Source organism: Schistocerca serialis, chromosome 4 (assembly GCF_023864345.2).
Source record: "Schistocerca serialis cubense isolate TAMUIC-IGC-003099 chromosome 4, iqSchSeri2.2, whole genome shotgun sequence".
NCBI classification, from domain to species: Eukaryota; Metazoa; Arthropoda; class Insecta; order Orthoptera; family Acrididae; genus Schistocerca; species Schistocerca serialis.
This window is the reverse complement of record NC_064641.1, coordinates 681,467,245-681,489,324: the sequence shown is the minus strand read 5'-3', so window position 1 is coordinate 681,489,324 and position 22,080 is coordinate 681,467,245. Positions and strand designations below refer to the sequence as shown.

The 22,080-nt window shown below is 41.3% G+C and overlaps 1 protein-coding gene across 1 annotated transcript in view; it reads left to right on the top strand.

Moving 5' to 3' along the window:
• Nucleotides 1-15,349, top strand: part of LOC126474688 (facilitated trehalose transporter Tret1-like) — a 158,628-nt gene extending 143,279 nt beyond the window's left edge. The window contains exon 6 of the mRNA XM_050102166.1: nucleotides 14,828-15,349. Coding sequence (XP_049958123.1) covers nucleotides 14,828-15,349 — 522 coding nt within the window. The remainder of the gene's footprint in view (nucleotides 1-14,827) is intronic.
• The last annotated feature ends 6,731 nt before the right edge of the window (nucleotides 15,350-22,080 follow it).

Sequence of the window (22,080 nt, the reverse complement as noted above, 5' to 3'; positions counted from 1 at the left end):
CTATTTGGGGAGCAAAATAACTGATGATGGTCGAAGTAGAGAGGATATAAAATGAAGACTGGCAATGGCAAGGAAAGCGTTTCTGAAGAAGAGAAATTTGTTAACATCGAGTATAGATTTAAGTGTCAGGAAGTCGTTTCTGAAAGTATTTGTATCGAGTGTAGCCATGTATGGAAGTGAAACGTGGACGATAAATAGTTTGGACAAGAAGAGAATAGAAGCTTTCAAAATGTGGTGCTACGAAAGAACGCTGAAGATTAGATGGGTAGATCACATAACTAATGAGTAAGTATTGAATAGAATTGGGGAGAAGAGATAGTTGTGGCACAACTTGACTAGAAGAAGGGACCGGTTGGTAGGACATATTCTGAGGCATCAAGGGATCACGAATTTAGTATTGGAGGGCAGCGTGGAGGGTAAAAATTGTAGAGGGAGATCAAGAGATGAATACACTAAACAGATTCAGAAGAATGTAGGTTGCAATAGGTGCTGGGAGATGAAGAACATTGCACAGGATAGAGTAGCATGGAGAGCTGCATCAAACCAGTCTCTGGACTAAAGACCACAACAACGACAACATCAAAGGTATGCATAGCTTGATCTCTATAATAATATTACTGCACAGGAGAGTACATGCCTTTTTATCAACAATGTAGGAAAATACTGGTGTTGCTGTGTGCTAGCGGCACTTCTACTCGAACTCTTTCGCGGACTCTTGGCCTTGTATGCTCTTGTTTTAATCTTTGAATCACTATCTGTAGCGTATCCAGTATAAATATTCGTAGGAAAGTTGCTTTGCTATTAACCAGTTGTTTACTGGCACACGATACGAAACTGTGTGACGAAAAAGCATTAATCAATATAGCAAATCTAGTTGTATCACAGTCTTTCTGTTCTTAATCAACCGTTGAATCTTCAAAATTTAAGTGACAGATACTACAAATAATCTCTGAACGTGGCCTTCGTATTTGGAAGAAGTAGTTATAATAGCTTACAAAAACTGCGTTGGACTGATACGTTAGTATCGCTTGTGACTTTGGGACCCATACCAGAGAGGATTGACAGTTAAAATATGAAAGATTCATGGAGTGCAGCCTGTTACGACACAGGTTCGGTTGGAGGGCACGAAAGTGACACAGAGATGCTCACCCAACTACAGTGGCAGACGCTACAAGAGTAATGTTATGCTTTATGACGTCGTTTACTGAGCCTAGGTTTTGTTTGCCCCATCCTACGAATTTTTTACTGCTGGATCAAGAAGGCAAAATTAGAGAGAATCTAGGTTATGCCATTCCAGGTCACGTGTCCACTGTCGGATAGCCTGGTACACACTCGCACTTGTCGGTAGAGGTGGACAAACAGCTGATGCACAGAAGTCTTGGAGACGGGCCATGCGTACACGATCATAGTTTTTATAGCGGCCGAGTGCTCAGTGTTGCCAACTCTCCAAAGCGAAATAAGCTAAATGTGTCTACATAAACATGCCAGAAAAATCTGAAATAAAATACCCGTAGTCTTATTTTTACGATAATTATAATGTGTAACGGACTAGCATGAATTATTATTAATTTTATTAATTTGGAATCTGCTGGACACTATAGCAATACAAACAATTAACTGTGAATATATAAAATTATTTGAACTTTATATCCTTGATGGAACGGAAACAATAGAACCTGCATTTTAAAAGTTCAAAACGGATGATACGCATCACTATACGTGTTAATTTAAACATTAGTTTGTACCCATGAAAAGAATATATAGTCCGATTCATTCAAATCATCAGTGCATTGCAGTGAGGTTGACACCTTAGCAAACTACTGCCTGAATAGGAGTTAGCTGTTTCTCTCCTCAGTTCAGTCGCTAGCATATCGTTGATAGTAACAGTGAAGCGTATGACTTCTGATTCAACTCGCATAAATAAAAGCTTGCGTTGCTTGGAACACCTTCATTATTGTGAAGTTGTGATACTCTTCTGCTGTCAACTATGCAGGCAATAGTGTCTCCAGTAACACTATCAACTGTTTATATTTCGCAGTTTTTTTGTTTTGTTTTGTTCTTGTGTTTGTGTATTCTGACGAGCCTACAACATACACCAATGTAGTTTTAATTTGCTTTGTTGTGACTTTTCAGTCTAATACTGAATTTTCCTTGGAAAGTAAAGTGTGTTTTGAAATCTTAGTAGCGACGTGTATTTTAATGCTTTCCTATAATCAAGAAAAAGAAAGCAAGAAAAGGTCAAGTGATTGTGGAAAAGGCCATACTTCCGCACCCCAGCTATGTCACTCATTTGTCAGCGAAAAGGTAAAAAGAAGCCAGAGGTAGCTCAAAAAGCTGATTTGGCAATACTGCGGGTGACTGTGGACGGGAATGGTCAAGTGGCTGGAGCATGAGCAGAAGGCGAGAATATGGCTAGCCACCTGGCGAATAGCCTATCCGAGCTACTTCTGCCCGCAAGCGAGCTGATGAGTGCCCCTGCGTAGCCGAGGCCCTACGGGGCAGCGATGCAACGTCCTAATTTAGGTCATGCGTAGCCTTCCTCGGCATCATCCACGACTCAACAGGAATGAGGAGAAAGTGGCAGTAGTACACTAAGTACCCTTCTCGAAGCACCATTATGTGGCTTGCAGAGTATAGACATGCAGGGGATGGTCAAAAATATGGAAACACCTAACATGCAACATATTAACAGTGCCTAATACAGTGTACGAAACTCGTTGGTATTCAAAACAGATTCCAATCATCTCATAGTGGATAAATACTGATGCACCACGTACAGCTTCAGTAGAACTGGATAACTGAAGACAGGCCCTGAATGTGTGTCAAGGGAATCTTATAGCATTCTTCCTGCAAAAATAATGGCAAGGTAGCGATGATGGAGGTAGAGAGCTATCACAGACCCTTCTCTCCAAAGCAGACCACAAAGGCTCAATGTTATTGAGATATGGTGACTCTGGTAGCCAGGAGGGATTCGACAATTCGCCCTCGTGCTCTCGAAACCAGTTGTTGACTGTGCGAGTTGTGTGAACAGGGTCCCTATCGTCTTGCAACACCGCGTCACCATTGGGGAAGAAACATTACACCATGGGATAGACCTGGCCAGCAAAAACGGTCACACATTCCTTGGCAGTAATACGATCTTGGAGAATACCCATGGAGCCCTTGAGTACCACGATATGATTGCGCCGCCCCCCCCCCTCCCTCCCCTCCCGCCCACCAAGTTGGTCCACTCTTGGGACACAAACTCGGCCAGAAGCTTGAACCAATGTGAGCAAGATTCATCCTATCAAATGACTTTTCCGATTGCTCTGTAGTCCATGTTTTATGGGTTTGGCACTACGTTTTCCTGTTATGGTCATCCACATTAATGATGACTGGGCTGGAATTCCAGCTCGCCCTACAAGTAGCAGCTTATAAGGCTCCCAACGCGTTGATCTGATGCTGACAGCGTTCGCCATTGCGGCATTCAGTTTTATAGTGGTTTTTGCAGCTTTCGTCCACTTGTTTTTCATCACATTCCTCTTCAACGACAGTCTGTCACGATCAAAACACACTTTTATCCGCTTTGTGACTTAGCGAATGATGTTTATCCACTTTTCCTTTATTTGGTATAAATCTCCGATGGTATAACAATCACGTTCCTTTCAGAGTATGCAAACACAATAGCGCCTTTCTTAGCAATCATATACAGCCGCTCACTTGACTAAAAGTCCGTTCCTGAAGAGGTTACTCCAATATTCAAGAAAGGAATTAGGAATAACCCATTGATTTACAGACCCATATCAAATGGTTCAGATGGCTCTAAGCACTATGGGAGTTAACATCTGAGGTCATCAGTCTCCTAGACTTAGAACTACTTAAACCTAGCTAACCTAAGGGCATCACACACATCAATGCCCGAGGCAGGATTCGAACCTGCGACCATAGCAGCAGCCCGGTTCCGGAGTGAAGCGCCTAGAACCGCTCGGCCACTGCGGCTGGTCAGACCAATATCACAGACTTCTATTTGCAGTAGGATTTTGGAGCATATACTGTACTCGAACATTATGAACCACCTTAAACAAAGTGACTTATTGATACATAGCCAACACGGATTCAGAAAGTATCGTTTTTGTGCAACACAGCTAGCTCTTTATTCCTATGAAGTAATGAGTGCTGTCGACAAGGGATCTCAGATGGATTCCATATTCCTAGATTTCCAGAAGGCTTTTGATACCGTTCCTCTCAAGCGACTATTAATCAAATTGCGTGTATATGGAGTATCGTCTCAGTAGTGGGACTGGATTCGTGATTTCCTCTCAGAGATGTCACAGTTCGTAGTGACAGACGGTAAATCATCGAGTAGAACAGAAGTGATATCTGGCGTTCCGCAAGGTAGTGTCGTAGGCCCTCTGCTGTTCCTGTTTTACATAAATGATCTAGGTGATATTCTGAGCAGCCCCCTTAGATTGATGGCAGATGACGCTGTAATTTACCGTCTAATAAAGTCATCAGACTATCAATTCCAATAACAAAATGATATAGTTAGAATTTCTGTATGGTGCGAAAAGTGCCAACTGGCACTAAACAAAGAAAAGTGCGAGGTCATCCGCATGGGTAATACAAGAAATCCGATAAATCTTGGGTATACGATAAATTGCACAAATCTAAGGGCTGTCATTTCTACTAAATGCCTAGGAATTACAATTACGAGCAACTTAAATTGGAAAGACGACACAGATAATATTGTGGGGAAGGCGAAACAAAGACTGCGCTTTGTTGGCAGAGCACTTAGAAGATGCGAAGAGACAGCCTGCATTACACTTGTCCGTCCTCTGCTGGAATATTGCTGAGTGGTGTGGGATCCTTACCAGGTGGGATTGACGGAGGACATCGAAAAAGGGCAATGAAAGGTAGCTCGTTTCGTGTTATCGCGCAGTATGATATGGGAGTTGGGGTGGCAGTCACTGAAACAAAGGCCTCCGTTACAGAGGCCATTTTGAAGGCTACGTGTAGCGCCGCGACCTATAGGAATTCCATAGGACTATGGTGCTGAAACGGAAATATCCACGATGTTTCACAACAAATTCTGTGTTTTTTCAACCGAAACTGGTCAGAAAAAAATGTGTTGCATTACTTGTAGATCGTCGTTCCATATAATTTTAATCTTTATACCGACGTACTATTAAAAATAAATTTAGTACTTTGCGAACATGTAAGGTATACATTATGTATTGTATACATGCATTATATATTATATTACATTATAAAATGAAGCATTATAAAATGAAGCAGGCAAAAAGGAATACAAAAGTCTCAAAAATGAAATCGACAGTAAGTGCAAAACGGCTAAGCACGGATGGCTAGAGGACATCTGTAACAATATAGAGGCATATATCACTAGGAGCAAGATAGATACTGCCTACAAGAAAATTAAAGAGACCTTTGCAGGAAAGAGAACCACTTGTATGAATATTAAAAGCTCAGATGGAAACCCAGTTCTAAGCAAAGAAGGGAAAGCAGAAAGGTGGAAGGAGTATATAGAGGGTCTCTACAGGGGCGATGTTCTTAAGGGCAATATTATGGAAATGGAAGAAGATGTAGATGAAGATGAAATGGGAGATACGATACTGCGTGAAGAGTTCGACAGAGCACTGAAAGACGTAAGTCGAAACAAGGTCCCGGGAGTAGAAAACGTTCCATTAGAACTATTGATAGCCTTGGGAGAGCCAGTCCTGACAAAACTCTACCATCTGGTGAGCAAGATGTATGAGACAGGCGAAATACCCTCAGACTTCAAGAAGAATATAATAATTCCAATCCCAAAGAAAGCAGGTGATGACAGATGTGAAAATTACCGAACTATCAGTTTAATAAGTCACAGCTGCAAAATGATACGCGAATTCTTTACAGACGAATGGAAAAACTGGTAGAAGCCGACCTCGGGGAAGATCAGTTTGGATTCCGTAGAAATGTTGGAACACGTGAGGCAATACTGACCCTACGACTTATCTTAGAAGATAGATTAAAGAAAGGCAAACATACGTTTCTAGCATTTGTAGACTTAGAGAAAGCTTTTGACAATATTGACTGGAATACTTTCTTTCAAATTCTAAAGGTGGCAGGAGTAAAATACAAGGAGCGAAAGGCTATTTACAATTTGTACGGAAACTAGGCGGCAGTTATCAGTGTCAAGGGGCATGAAAGGGAAGCAGTGGTTGGGAAGGGAGTGAGACAGGGTTCTAGCCTCTCCCCAATGTTATTCAATCTGTGTATTGAGCAAGCAGTGAAGGAAACAAGAGAAAAATTCGGAGTAGGTATTAAAATCCATGGAAAAGAAATAAAAACTTTGAGGTTCGCCGATGACATTGTAATTCTGTCAGAGACAGCAAAGGACTTGGAAGAGCAGTTGAACGGAATGGACAGTGTCTTGAAAGGAGGGTATGTGATGAACATCAACAAAAGCAAAACGAGGATAATGGAATGTAGTCGAATTAAGTCGGGTGATGCTGAGGGAATTAGTTTAAGAAATGAGACACTTAAAGTAGTAAAGGAGTTTTGCTATTTGGGGAGCAAAATAACTGATGATGGTCGAAGTAGAGAGGATATAAAATGAAGACTGGCAATGGCAAGGAAAGCGTTTCTGAAGAAGAGAAATTTGTTAACATCGAGTATAGATTTAAGTGTCAGGAAGTCGTTTCTGAAAGTATTTGTATCGAGTGTAGCCATGTATGGAAGTGAAACGTGGACGATAAATAGTTTGGACAAGAAGAGAATAGAAGCTTTCAAAATGTGGTGCTACGAAAGAACGCTGAAGATTAGGTGGGTAGATCACATAACTAATGAGTAAGTATTGAATAGAATTGGGGAGAAGAGATAGTTGTGGCACAACTTGACTAGAAGAAGGGACCGGTTGGTAGGACATATTCTGAGGCATCAAGGGATCACGAATTTAGTATTGGAGGGCAGCGTGGAGGGTAAAAATTGTAGAGGGAGATCAAGAGATGAATACACTAAACAGATTCAGAAGAATGTAGGTTGCAATAGGTGCTGGGAGATGAAGAACATTGCACAGGATAGAGTAGCATGGAGAGCTGCATCAAACCAGTCTCTGGACTGAAGACCACAACAACGACAACATCAAAAGTATGCATAGCTTGATCTCTATAATAATATTACTGCACAGGAGAGTACATGCCTTTTTATCAACAATGTAGGAAAATACTGGTGTTGCTGTGTGCTAGCGGCACTTCTACTCGAACTCTTTCGCGGACTCTTGGCCTTGTATGCTCTTGTTTTAATCTTTGAATCACTATCTGTAGCGTATCCAGTATAAATATTCGTAGGAAAGTTGCTTTGCTATTAACCAGTTGTTTACTGGCACACGATACGAAACTGTGTGACGAAAAAGCATTAATCAATATAGCAAATCTAGTTGTATCACAGTCTTTCTGTTCTTAATCAACCGTTGAATCTTCAAAATTTAAGTGACAGATACTACAAATAATCTCTGAACGTGGCCTTCGTATTTGGAAGAAGTAGTTATAATAGCTTACAAAAACTGCGTTGGACTGATACGTTAGTATCGCTTGTGACTTTGGGACCCATACCAGAGAGGATTGACAGTTAAAATATGAAAGATTCATGGAGTGCAGCCTGTTACGACACAGGTTCGGTTGGAGGGCACGAAAGTGACACAGAGATGCTCACCCAACTACAGTGGCAGACGCTACAAGAGTAATGTTATGCTTTATGACGTCGTTTACTGAGCCTAGGTTTTGTTTGCCCCATCCTACGAATTTTTTACTGCTGGATCAAGAAGGCAAAATTAGAGAGAATCTAGGTTATGCCATTCCAGGTCACGTGTCCACTGTCGGATAGCCTGGTACACACTCGCACTTGTCGGTAGAGGTGGACAAACAGCTGATGCACAGAAGTCTTGGAGACGGGCCATGCGTACACGATCATAGTTTTTATAGCGGCCGAGTGCTCAGTGTTGCCAACTCTCCAAAGCGAAATAAGCTAAATGTGTCTACATAAACATGCCAGAAAAATCTGAAATAAAATACCCGTAGTCTTATTTTTACGATAATTATAATGTGTAACGGACTAGCATGAATTATTATTAATTTTATTAATTTGGAATCTGCTGGACACTATAGCAATACAAACAATTAACTGTGAATATATAAAATTATTTGAACTTTATATCCTTGATGGAACGGAAACAATAGAACCTGCATTTTAAAAGTTCAAAACGGATGATACGCATCACTATACGTGTTAATTTAAACATTAGTTTGTACCCATGAAAAGAATATATAGTCTGATTCATTCAAATCATCAGTGCATTGCAGTGAGGTTGACACCTTAGCAAACTACTGCCTGAATAGGAGTTAGCTGTTTCTCTCCTCAGTTCAGTCGCTAGCATATCGTTGATAGTAACAGTGAAGCGTATGACTTCTGATTCAACTCGCATAAATAAAAGCTTGCGTTGCTTGGAACACCTTCATTATTGTGAAGTTGTGATACTCTTCTGCTGTCAACTATGCAGGCAATAGTGTCTCCAGTAACACTATCAACTGTTTATATTTCGCAGTTTTTTTGTTTTGTTTTGTTCTTGTGTTTGTGTATTCTGACGAGCCTACAACATACACCAATGTAGTTTTAATTTGCTTTGTTGTGACTTTTCAGTCTAATACTGAATTTTCCTTGGAAAGTAAAGTGTGTTTTGAAATCTTAGTAGCGACGTGTATTTTAATGCTTTCCTATAATCAAGAAAAAGAAAGCAAGAAAAGGTCAAGTGATTGTGGAAAAGGCCATACTTCCGCACCCCAGCTATGTCACTCATTTGTCAGCGAAAAGGTAAAAAGAAGCCAGAGGTAGCTCAAAAAGCTGATTTGGCAATACTGCGGGTGACTGTGGACAGGAATGGTCAAGTGGCTGGAGCATGAGCAGAAGGCGAGAATATGGCTAGCCACCTGGCGAATAGCCTATCCGAGCTACTTCTGCCCGCAAGCGAGCTGATGAGTGCCCCTGCGTAGCCGAGGCCCTACGGGGCAGCGATGCAACGTCCTAATTTAGGTCATGCGTAGCCTTCCTCGGCATCATCCACGACTCAACAGGAATGAGGAGAAAGTGGCAGTAGTACACTAAGTACCCTTCTCGAAGCACCATTATGTGGCTTGCAGAGTATAGACATGCAGGGGATGGTCAAAAATATGGAAACACCTAACATGCAACATATTAACAGTGCCTAATACAGTGTACGAAACTCGTTGGTATTCAAAACAGATTCCAATCATCTCATAATGGATAAATACTGATGCACCACGTACAGCTTCAGTAGAACTGGATAACTGAAGACAGGCCCTGAATGTGTGTCAAGGGAATCTTATAGCATTCTTCCTGCAAAAATAATGGCAAGGTAGCGATGATGGAGGTAGAGAGCTATCACAGACCCTTCTCTCCAAAGCAGACCACAAAGGCTCAATGTTATTGAGATATGGTGACTCTGGTAGCCAGGAGGGATTCGACAATTCGCCCTCGTGCTCTCGAAACCAGTTGTTGACTGTGCGAGTTGTGTGAACAGGGTCCCTATCGTCTTGCAACACCGCGTCACCATTGGGGAAGAAACATTACACCATGGGATAGACCTGGCCAGCAAAAACGGTCACACATTCCTTGGCAGTAATACGATCTTGGAGAATACCCATGGAGCCCTTGAGTACCACGATATGATTGCGCCGCCCCCCCCCCTCCCTCCCCTCCCGCCCACCAAGTTGGTCCACTCTTGGGACACAAACTCGGCCAGAAGCTTGAACCAATGTGAGCAAGATTCATCCTATCAAATGACTTTTCCGATTGCTCTGTAGTCCATGTTTTATGGGTTTGGCACTACGTTTTCCTGTTATGGTCATCCACATTAATGATGACTGGGCTGGAATTCCAGCTCGCCCTACAAGTAGCAGCTTATAAGGCTCCCAACGCGTTGATCTGATGCTGACAGCGTTCGCCATTGCGGCATTCAGTTTTATAGTGGTTTTTGCAGCTTTCGTCCACTTGTTTTTCATCACATTCCTCTTCAACGACAGTCTGTCACGATCAAAACACACTTTTATCCGCTTTGTGACTTAGCGAATGATGTTTATCCACTTTTCCTTTATTTGGTATAAATCTCCGATGGTATAACAATCACGTTCCTTTCAGAGTATGCAAACACAATAGCGCCTTTCTTAGCAATCATATACAGCCGCTCACTTGACTAAAAGTCCGTTCCTGAAGAGGTTACTCCAATATTCAAGAAAGGAATTAGGAATAACCCATTGATTTACAGACCCATATCAAATGGTTCAGATGGCTCTAAGCACTATGGGAGTTAACATCTGAGGTCATCAGTCTCCTAGACTTAGAACTACTTAAACCTAGCTAACCTAAGGGCATCACACACATCAATGCCCGAGGCAGGATTCGAACCTGCGACCATAGCAGCAGCCCGGTTCCGGAGTGAAGCGCCTAGAACCGCTCGGCCACTGCGGCTGGTCAGACCAATATCACAGACTTCTATTTGCAGTAGGATTTTGGAGCATATACTGTACTCGAACATTATGAACCACCTTAAACAAAGTGACTTATTGATACATAGCCAACACGGATTCAGAAAGTATCGTTTTTGTGCAACACAGCTAGCTCTTTATTCCTATGAAGTAATGAGTGCTGTCGACAAGGGATCTCAGATGGATTCCATATTCCTAGATTTCCAGAAGGCTTTTGATACCGTTCCTCTCAAGCGACTATTAATCAAATTGCGTGCATATGGAGTATCGTCTCAGTAGTGGGACTGGATTCGTGATTTCCTCTCAGAGATGTCACAGTTCGTAGTGACAGACGGTAAATCATCGAGTAGAACAGAAGTGATATCTGGCGTTCCGCAAGGTAGTGTCGTAGGCCCTCTGCTGTTCCTGTTTTACATAAATGATCTAGGTGATATTCTGAGCAGCCCCCTTAGATTGATGGCAGATGACGCTGTAATTTACCGTCTAATAAAGTCATCAGACTATCAATTCCAATAACAAAATGATATAGTTAGAATTTCTGTATGGTGCGAAAAGTGCCAACTGGCACTAAACAAAGAAAAGTGCGAGGTCATCCGCATGGGTAATACAAGAAATCCGATAAATCTTGGGTATACGATAAATTGCACAAATCTAAGGGCTGTCATTTCTACTAAATGCCTAGGAATTACAATTACGAGCAACTTAAATTGGAAAGACGACACAGATAATATTGTGGGGAAGGCGAAACAAAGACTGCGCTTTGTTGGCAGAGCACTTAGAAGATGCGAAGAGACAGCCTGCATTACACTTGTCCGTCCTCTGCTGGAATATTGCTGAGTGGTGTGGGATCCTTACCAGGTGGGATTGACGGAGGACATCGAAAAAGGGCAATGAAAGGTAGCTCGTTTCGTGTTATCGCGCAGTATGATATGGGAGTTGGGGTGGCAGTCACTGAAACAAAGGCGGTTTTTTTTGCGGCGAGATCTATTTACGAAATTTCAATCACCAACTTTCTCTTCCGAATGCAAAAATATTTTGTTCACACCCACCTACGTAGGGAGACATGATCATCATAATAAGAGATATCAGAGATCGAACGGAAAGATTTAGGTGTTCCTTTTTCCCACGCGCCATTCATAGTGGAATGGTAGAGAAGTAATATGAAAATGGTTCGATGAACGCTCTACCATGCACTTAAGTGTGAATTGCAGAGTAAATGTATAGATGTAGATGCAGAAACACATGGTGCCTCCCAAATCACTAGAGAAGTAGACTACCTTTTTTGCATAAGGGCCCACCATATGAGCACCAACAATTTGAGACTGTTACAACTCATTTAGCTCCGACCAATGCACTCACAGCTACACAGAATCTGACCACTGCTGACACTTACAGCGTACTGAGGACTTTGCACAGGTATCATTAGTCGCTAACTACAACAACGCAGCCTACACGCATCAGTATTTATGATCAAGCATGCGTAGGTGTATATACTGCCTCACAACAGAAGTGGAGCACACAGAAGCCATAGTCAAATGTCTGTGCAACTGTAAATGTTGGTATATAGATGGTTCTAGAGTTGCAGTTGTCTGTGACAAATAGGAAGGTCACCAGAGTACATCAGCGCTGTCTATGTTTAGTGTTGTTATCACGCTTGGTAGCATCGATAAGGGGCCTGAACAGTGTCAGATGTCGAGTGATCACTATGATGAACACGGAGATGTTGCTTACTCGTGTAAGACAATGTTGTCAGCACTATACAGAGTTTAATATTTTCCTGGTAGAATACACTTCAGAGTTGATCGTTGCACCATGATAGAGGACATCAACAGAATAACCCGTTCAGGGTTGGCTCAAATGGCTCTGAGCACTATGGGACTCAACTGCTGAGGTCATAAGTCCCCTAGAACTACTTAAACCTAACCAACCTAAGGACATCACACACATCCATGCCCGAGGCAGGATTCGAACCTGCGGCCGTAGCGGTCGCGCGGTTCCAGACTGTAGCGCCTAGAACCGCTCGGCCACTACGGCCGGCCCCGTTCAGGGACCCAGAAGACGATCGCCATGACTTTGATTACATTGAGGGTACGGCTTTGAATTTCTTTTCCGGAAGATTTGTTGTGGCACCACTCAATGGACTGCCGTTTTGTTTCCGATTCAAAGTGATGGCTCCATGATTCATCGCCTATGATGATGTTCGACAAAAAATTCTTACGATCATCCTCCTAACACTCATGCAATTCGTTGCTCTTTGTGGTCTGCTGTTAGGCGGCGAGGAACCCGGCGGGTACACACCTTTGAGTACCCCAGCTGGTGGACGAATGTGTCAGCACTGCCAACAGATTCGTCCAGTTAAGCAGTGAGATGTTTGATTGCGTTCCATCGACGACATCGAATAATAGTGTCTTCACGATCCAAGAGTGGAGGAGTTACGTCTAAGTGCGGCCGTTCGGCACAGGAGAGATCCAACAGGTTTGATGACTTCATAGTGGTGGCGACAGATGCATGATCCAACGGCTCAACGTGCTTTTGTTCACTGCCAAGTCTCCGTAGACATTCTGCAAGGGTATATGAATATCTTTCATGCTGTGGTTTTGCGCTAAAAGAAACTCGATGACAGCTCTCTGCTTGGAACGCACTTCGTTACAGACGCCATTTTGAAGACTACGTACAACACTTTTACCTATAGGACCTTCATAAAACGGTAATGTTCTACGATGTCTCATGACAAATTATGCATGTTTTCAACCAAAATTGGCGGAGAAAAAAAAGGGTTGCTTTGCTTATTGAACGCCCGTTGCACACCCCTCTTATGAACCTTACAGTTGATATTGTTAGGTAGAAATGATGATTACGTAAATATCTCTTCCAAGTATGAATTCGATTTCGATGTTGGCCAATCATTTCGATAGCATCCGTCTCCGACGTCAGTTCTAATACACTACTGGCCATTAAAATTGCTACAACAAGAAGAAATGCAGATGATAAAAGGCTATTCATTGGACAAATATATTATACTAGAACTGATGTGTGATTACATTTTCACGCAGTTTGGGTGCATAGATCCTGAGAAATCAGTACCCAGAACAACCACCTCTGGCCGTAATAACGGCCTTGATACGCCTGGGCACCTGAGAAATCAGTACCCAGAACAACCACCTCTGGCCGTAATAACGGCCTTGATACGCCTGGGCATTGAGTCAAACAGAGCTTGGATGGCGTGTACAGGAACAGCTGCCCATGCAACTTCAACACGACACCACAGTTCATCAAGAGTAGTGACTGGCGTATTGTGACGAGCCAGTTGCTCGGCCACCATTGACCAGACGTTTTAAATTGGTGAGAGATCTGGAGAATGTGCTGGCCAGGGCAGCAGTCGAACATTTTCTGTTTCCAAAAAGGCCTGTACAGGACCTGCAACATGCGGTCGTGCATTATCTTGCTGAAATGTAGGATTTCGAAGGGATCGAATGAAGGGTAGAGCCACGGGTCGTAATACATCTGAAATGTAACGTCCAGTGTTCAAAGTGTCGTCAATGCGAACAAGAGGTGACCGAGATGTGTAACCAATGGCACCCCATACCATCACGCCGGGTGATACGCCAGTATGGAGTTGACGAATACACGCTTCCAATGTGCATTCACCGCGATGTCGCCAAACACGGATGCGACTATCGTGATGCTGTAAACAGAACATGGGTTCATACGAAAAAATGACGTTTTGCCATTCGTGCACCCAGGTTCGTCGTTGAGTACACCATCACAGGCGTTCCTGTCTGCGATTCAGCGTCAAGGGTGACCGCAGCCATGGTCTCCTAGATGAGAGTCCATGCTGCTGCAAACGTCGTCGAACTGTTCGTGCCGGCCGGAGTAGCCGAGCGGTTCTAGGCGCGTCAGTCTGGAACCGCGCGACCGCTACGGTCACAGGTTCGAATCCTGCCTCGGGCATGGATGTGTGTGGTGTCCTTAGGTTAGTTAGATTTAAGTAGTTCTAAGTTCTAGGGGACTGATGACCTCAGATGTTAAGTCCCATAATGCTCAGAGCCATTTGAACCATTTTTGAACTGTTCGTGCAGATGGTTGTTGTCTTGCAAACGTTGACTCAGGGATTGAGACACAGCATCTTCTTCCTGTCGATTAAATTTTGCGTCTGTAGCTCGTCATCTTCGTGGTGTAGCAATTTTAATGGCCAGTAGTGTAAATCCGCTACCGCCACTTCCCTGATGCTGGCACTATTTGAAATGGTGGTGCAGGCTCCAGTGGTAATGCGGTGTGTGTACGTCTGACAGGTGCTGTCGACGCTGGCGTCGGCACTGGTGGTGGACCGCGCGGGGCGCCGTCCGCTGCTGCTGGTGTCCCACGTGGGCATGGCGGCCAGTATGGCGGGCGTGGGCGCCTTCTTCCACGTGCGCGACATGGGCTCGGCGGCGGGGCTGGGCTGGCTGCCCGTCACCTCCACGTGCGCCTTCCTCTTCTTCTTCTCCATCGGCTCCGGGCCGCTGCCCTGGGCCATCCTCGGCGAGGTCTTCCCCGACGAGGTGAAGCCCGCCGCCACGGCCATCGTGGGCGCCACCAACCTCATCCTCGTCTTCGTCGTAGCCAAGTCGTACGCCAACCTCGTGGAGGCATTCGGCGTCGCCGTCACCTTCTGGATATACGGCGTCATCTGCTTCGCCGGCGCCGTCTGGATCTTCTTCTTCGTCATCGAGACCAAGGGGAAGACTCTGGAGCAGATCCAGCGCGAGCTGTCCGGCCACCACGATCAGGACGCGCAGAGCGACTCGACCGCCGACGAATTCCGCCTGAAGTAACGCTTTAGTCCTCGTCTGCCCGTCTGAGCTACAACGGACAGATGTAGGACGCGCTTGTACCTAGAGTGAGCCGAATGACACGAACCATCGAGTTCAATGACAGTCTCATTTCTGAAATGGGACACTTCAATATACCTTCCTACAAACAACACGCAAATAAAGTAAACGATAGATGTTACTGTTACTGGATCCATTAGGAGATTTACTGCCTTTTTTGTATTCTCATCGATACGAATAAATTGTAACAAAAATAGTGAAACAATAATTCACCTAAGATGAATAGGTCTGACTTTTCTGAGTGTGTTGTGTATGGAAATATGATTTTTTAATGTTGTAGATTTGACTAAAAACTTTATTCGACCGAGATTGCAACGTAAAAAACAGTCTCTACTAGTTTCACCCACTTAAACTGTCATCTTCAGATCTGGGAAAAAAGTAGGGCCACACACCAGGATACAAACATGCGGTCTCAAGTCAAGAGAACAGGTAAGACACTTTGTCATTATAGTGTTAACATTCTTAAGGAAATGTCAGCTGTAAAACAACATAGAATAAAATTACTTGGATATGACGCAGAGTCAATGAAACAAAGATATGTGCAGCAGAATTACAGTGAGAAAATACCTTACAGTCGTATTTACAGTACACGTATGTGAAGCATATTGCACAAACATCTTTGTAATAATTTGAATACGATATAAGATAAAGTCATAACGCCTAGTAAAGCTTAACTAGACCAACGTAGCAAAGAGACTCACTGGTGCTGTATACATTGACTTACAGGTCAGCGCAAATGCCAAAAGGTGGCAGTACAGGATAATGAATTCGAATATAATGTAATGCAATAATCAAAAAAGGTTGAAATACTAAAATAATAATTTAAAAACATCTGAAGTAACTAACGGTTTTAACTATAGAGACATGAAATTTTGTATAATAAAACTGAAACAGCACAGACAGAAGACGCCTACAGGTGGCGTAATATTATCGAAAACTAATAATATCACAGAGAGAGAATTAACATTAACAATATTTTATCCTTTACGTTCCTCATTCCAAAAATACTAACTATTACATATCGAGATGCTGAATGGAAACTGCTGTACCTCACTGTACAGTGCAAAAGCTAGGAGAAACAACCTCCAAGTACGATAGCGTCCATATAACTGTAAGGTAGAACTATTCAAGAAATGTTGTTGTATGGGACAGAAATGTATTACAATACATATAAGATTCAACCACACACTGTAGTAAAAAATAAAATAACACGAATAATTAGCGGTTAGTGGGAGTGATTAATGCCCCAACATATACTTATGTTCAAGATACACTCTGGTTGTCCTGATTTAATTTTATGTAGGACTTGTCTATGTTCTTATACTTAGAAGCAAATAACAATCTAAGAATAATGCAAACCACCCTCAAGTGCGGTAGTCTTAGATAGTCACTGCGGGCCAATTATAAAGAAATGCACAAATGTTAACATTAGCTTCATAGAAGATAGCATAACTTTCGCTAAATAACATTTACAAATTGAAAAACTGCAGAATAACTCTAGGTGTAAATAGTTGCTTTGTAAAATCAAGACTCTTGACCTAACATTGAACTGAAAAATAATAATGTAGTGTAATGGAATATGGACAGCATTTGTACAGCTTGTACTATGTATCCTTAGCGTTAGTATACTTTGGACCATGTATGGCTTCCATTACACGACAACTATTCATATTATTTTAATTTTTACTACAATATGTAGTTGAATGTTATACGTGTTGTATTACATTCTACATCCGTTACAACAACATTTGTTGAATAGTTTTGCCTTTTAGTTATAAGTCCGCTATCATGCACAGAAGCTGTTTCTATCGGATGTTTTATTGTATAACGAGTTTGAATGGATTTTCTTTCAGAATCTGGATGACCTCAGATGTTAAGTCCCATAGTGCTCAGAGCCATTTATATAAAAGTTAGTACTTATGTAATGAGAAATGTAAAGAATTAAATATTATTAATGTTAATTCTCTTTCTGAGATATTATTAGTTTCCCATAATATTACGACATCTGTGGGCGTTTTATATTTGCGTTGTTTCAGTTTTCTTATATAAGATTTAATGTTTTACAAATAATAGATTTCAGCTATCAGTCGTCCTTTGGAATTTTTATTGGCATATCTAGATTTCGGCTAGCAACTAGCCACTCTCAATGCACTATCATTTTTCGGTCAATGTATGTAATGCCTGTTGGTCTGGCTTTGTACACAGTTCATGGAATATTTCATCCACTGACAGAACTTATTGTTGACAACAGTAAAGCTCACTTTACCCTTCGTCCCCAAGATTGGAGTCAGTAGAAATGGTTCAAATGGCTCTGAGCACCATAGGACTTAACATCTCAGGACATCAGTCCTCTAGAACTTAGAACTACTTAAACCTAACTAACCTAAGGACATCACACACACATCCATGCCCGAGGCAGGATTCGAACCTGCAATGGTAGCGGTCGCGCGGTTTCAGACTTAAGCGCCTAGAACCGCTCGGGTACACCGGCCGGCAGGAGTCAGTAGAGTCGGATCTGTTTTTCCAGTAGTATTTTCCAGTCCTAGCTCATGATTTATATTGAGAGCCTATCAACAATAGTCGCTTACGTCACTATTTGTAGTAGTATGTGTTTCTACACATATACTTGCCAAAGAAATGAAATCTCAATAAGTGAAAGATGCAATTACAAAATACATTATATAACTTCTTAATAAGTATAAAATGTGACACATAGTTTCTTAGGTAACATAACAATCAATTATTTTCTTAAATAATATTACAAAGAATGTCAATATGGGGTCTTTAATGTTGGGTAACAATATAAAGGTTCCTGAACAGAGAAATAATATTGGCGCTAAATTCTCCGGTTGGTATTCCCTCTGTTTTACAATCGTATTCAGACGTTTTTACTTCTAATCAGCTATTTTTACAGTGTACATACGCCCCACTAGTTCCTTTTCTTCATTTAGCTAATTTTTCAGATCTTCTTTCTAGTTGGTTGTAGCCCTCTTGCCTATTCCAACGAGTACCTCCCATAAATTTTCTACGGAGTGAGGTCCGATGGTGAAGGTGGCGTCCGAAAAACATTCTGAAAGTTATAAAGAGGCCATTGTTTCACAAGATATGAGGAGTCCTCCGGGTCATTATGTTGGAAAAATACGAATATATATCTATCACTTTTTTGCACTTCTGTGCAAATTTTGTTTCAGAGTATTGAGATATTCAAGAGTTTTCGTTTTTAGACCTTGATCTCTTCCATTCCCATTTTTCCACAAGAACTGTCCTTAAAGGAGTCATTTCTTTAATAAGGAGTGGCTTAATTCTATTTGAAAGAAGATGATACTTTTTTAAGGCCTCTGGAATAACATTATTTGTAGCAGCAGTAATACTTAATGGCATATTTTTCTTAAGACATGTGGAAGAACAAGGCGCCGTACAGTCCACTGTATATTGGTACAGTATATTCATCCTTTCTATAAGCAAATCAAAACGGGAATGGATGTCACTCATTACTGCTATTCCGACGTTCTCGTGGAATCAACCAATTTTATGTAGAAATGAGTCAGTTTTGTATTGAAGTCAACGAATTTTCTGTCGATATCTGTCAGTTGTTGAAATCAATTTTTGTTTCGAGGAACTTTTACAGTTAGTTTAAAAATTTTAGTATGCTGTCTGTCAGAGATTACATGTCACAGGATAAGTTATCAAAAACTTTAATTACGGCATTGTGAACCATTTTTTCTTCTAAAAGCAAATTTAATGTGGAGTAATAAACGCCATTTCTCCTTCCAGTACTGTAATTACGTACGTCATTGTTCCTTTTGAACTGCAGTGAATTATTCATAACAAATTAGAAACAACTTTAATAAATGACATTACTCAGACTGCATAGGAAACTACTACTCTGAAAAATAAAATTGTGAACTTACTGGTGGAATGATGACTGTGATGAGTCAATTGTGAAGAAACCATGAGCTTGGAATATTTGAAGTGCAAATAAAAATGATAAGAACAGAGAAAACTTTACACAAGCCAGGAAACTTGCATCAAGAGATCTCAAAAAGATCAGAATACAACATATAGAATGTCTACTGACCTCAACTAAGTCATGATTGAAGCAAAACAACGTTTATAAAACATTCAAAATACTTTACGAAAGCGCACATCACCAAAACTCAAAAACACAGAAGGATGCGTACAATAACACTGAAAACTGCACAATACTTGTGAACTTCTTTAAAGACCTACACAACTGCGATCCACCCAAAGAACCATTTAAATTTGATAACATAATCGAAATACAACCATTATCAAAGCCACCAACAATAGAGGAAATCAGAGAAATCATTTAAATACTTGAAAATAACGAAGCATCAGGAGAAGACAGTATATTTGCTAAATTATGGAAACACTCCAGTGACATTATTCTGAATGACAGAAATAATTACTTAAATTTGGACAGCAAACAGCTTATCATCATAATGGACCTGGCATTAATAAATTCACTACTTAAAAAAGAAAAAAAACAACGGATCCTAGCACTTATAAAGGGCTCTCCTTCTTGCTAGGGAACTTCTCATGGCATTTTTGAAGAGAGCTATAGGAATATATGACCTACACCTACAAAAATATCAAGCGAGGCTTAGGAAGGAAAGGTCTTGTGTTAAGCACGTACTAAATCTAAAGAACATACTCAAAATTATGAAAATCAGAACTTTTAAATATATGAAAACTTTTGTGGTTTTAAAAAGACATTGACTCAACTGATAAACAACATTATAAAGGAATTTAGACCGGATAATAAAACAACAGAAATAAAGGAACTTGAACAAACAGAACATTTAGGGAGGAACTGTCAAAACCTTTTATAAAAAAAAGTCAGGGGTAAGACAATGGGATGGTTTGTCACCGCTACGCAGTGGAGAATGTAGTGAGAGAATGGAGGAAATCTATCAACACTAAGAATGTTCAACTACGGAGAAACTACAGTTCACAGCAAATATCAATTATACCACCAAAATCTTAACAGTTGTAACACCACGATATCTTAAACAAGCTGTTTTAAATACCAAGAGAATGGATAACAAACAATACGAAAGAAAATATAGCAATAGGAAGCGGAATATATAAAATGAATACTGCCTTTCATAAACAAACAAACAAAAAATGCTCTCTAATACAAAACTCAGGCAGTATAAAGCAGTCGTAAGGCCCGAAACACTATATACTGCAGGATCACTTACACTAAAAGAAGTTGGTGGTCGTGAAAAACTGGGAAAGGTTGGAAGAAGAATTCTAAGGAAAATAAAACAGATGGATAGTAATGCGCTAACCAAGTAGAGCTTCAGCTTACTAAATCCAAACTCATATGGTTCACTGAAACTGGAAAAGATATGAAAAACCGGGCATTATGATGGACATAATAGATAACAGAATAAATCTTATAGAGGCAACACAAATGGCAGGATTTTAGGAAAGAAAAAAGTCGACAAATGGAAGGAAGTGTACCCAGCACGAAAAGGACTGAGGGAAGTCTGGCAGCAAGGAAAATTAAACACAAAGAAGCAAAACCAAAGTGGATTTATTCTATCCTTGGAAAGGATTATTCTAATGAATAAATGAAATGAAGGATGCAGCAAATATCTGTTTATAAAAATTAATTCCCATTTGGATCTACTTAGAAAGGATGGTTACAGTGTATCTAAATGTGGTGCACGTTGTGCACCTAGCAACAGAACAGCCATTAGCGGAGTTTAAAACTGATGAATAACTACATTTAATTGGCATACATTTTGTTAAATGTGAGCTGTACATGGAAATCCTGTATGAATTAGAATTAGAGAATATATCTCCTTTGTATTTATTAAATTACTCGCTGGAAAAAGAATCAGATGATTTGGATACGAATTTAACTTACACATTAAAAATTAAACTGGACATCATTAAAACTATCAAAAGGCATCTAGTCGCCATGAGAGAGGATAGAACCTCATCCAGTTTGAACCACTCCTCCGTTAGATTCAGCTGGTGCCAATTTGGTTACCGCCCCGTTGGGCAAGTCATTGGAGGACGTGTCGTCATTTATAGATGAACCAGTGACATCCGGAAGGCTGGGTTTCTAGACGAATGAGCATATATTGTAGATGACCAGGTTCTGTTTAACTGTAGAAGATAAAGCATTTGTTAGGTATCACAAGGGTCTAAGGAATGTACTTACATTCGAGGAAATTAAAGGAGTGCCTCGTACAGTGCTGTACGAAACAGAATAGATCAAGATTCCTTTTGGAACGGCAGAGTGTGGGATTGTAAAGGCAGGAAGGATCAGGAGAATATTTTAAATGGACTTGACTTACTGATTTAAGATGAAAATGCACGTGTTAGCTACGAATGTAATGTGGTCTCATCACTTATAGACTTACAGCGCTACCAGTGTTGGAACACAAGTATTGTATTAAAGTGTCACAGTGGGATAACAATCACAGAACGACGCAGTCGTATGAATTAGTGTTGTGGGCTTCTGCTAATATCAAAGATACCAAAGACCATACAATGGACTTCTCACAACTGCATGGTACTAAACGAGACATCTTTCTCACGCCTGTGGCGGGTTGATGAACTGCGTCAGGGTGTGGAGGAAACGTGATGCAGTGGTGCCGAGAGGCGCAGACTACTCAACGACACTGCTGGGGTAA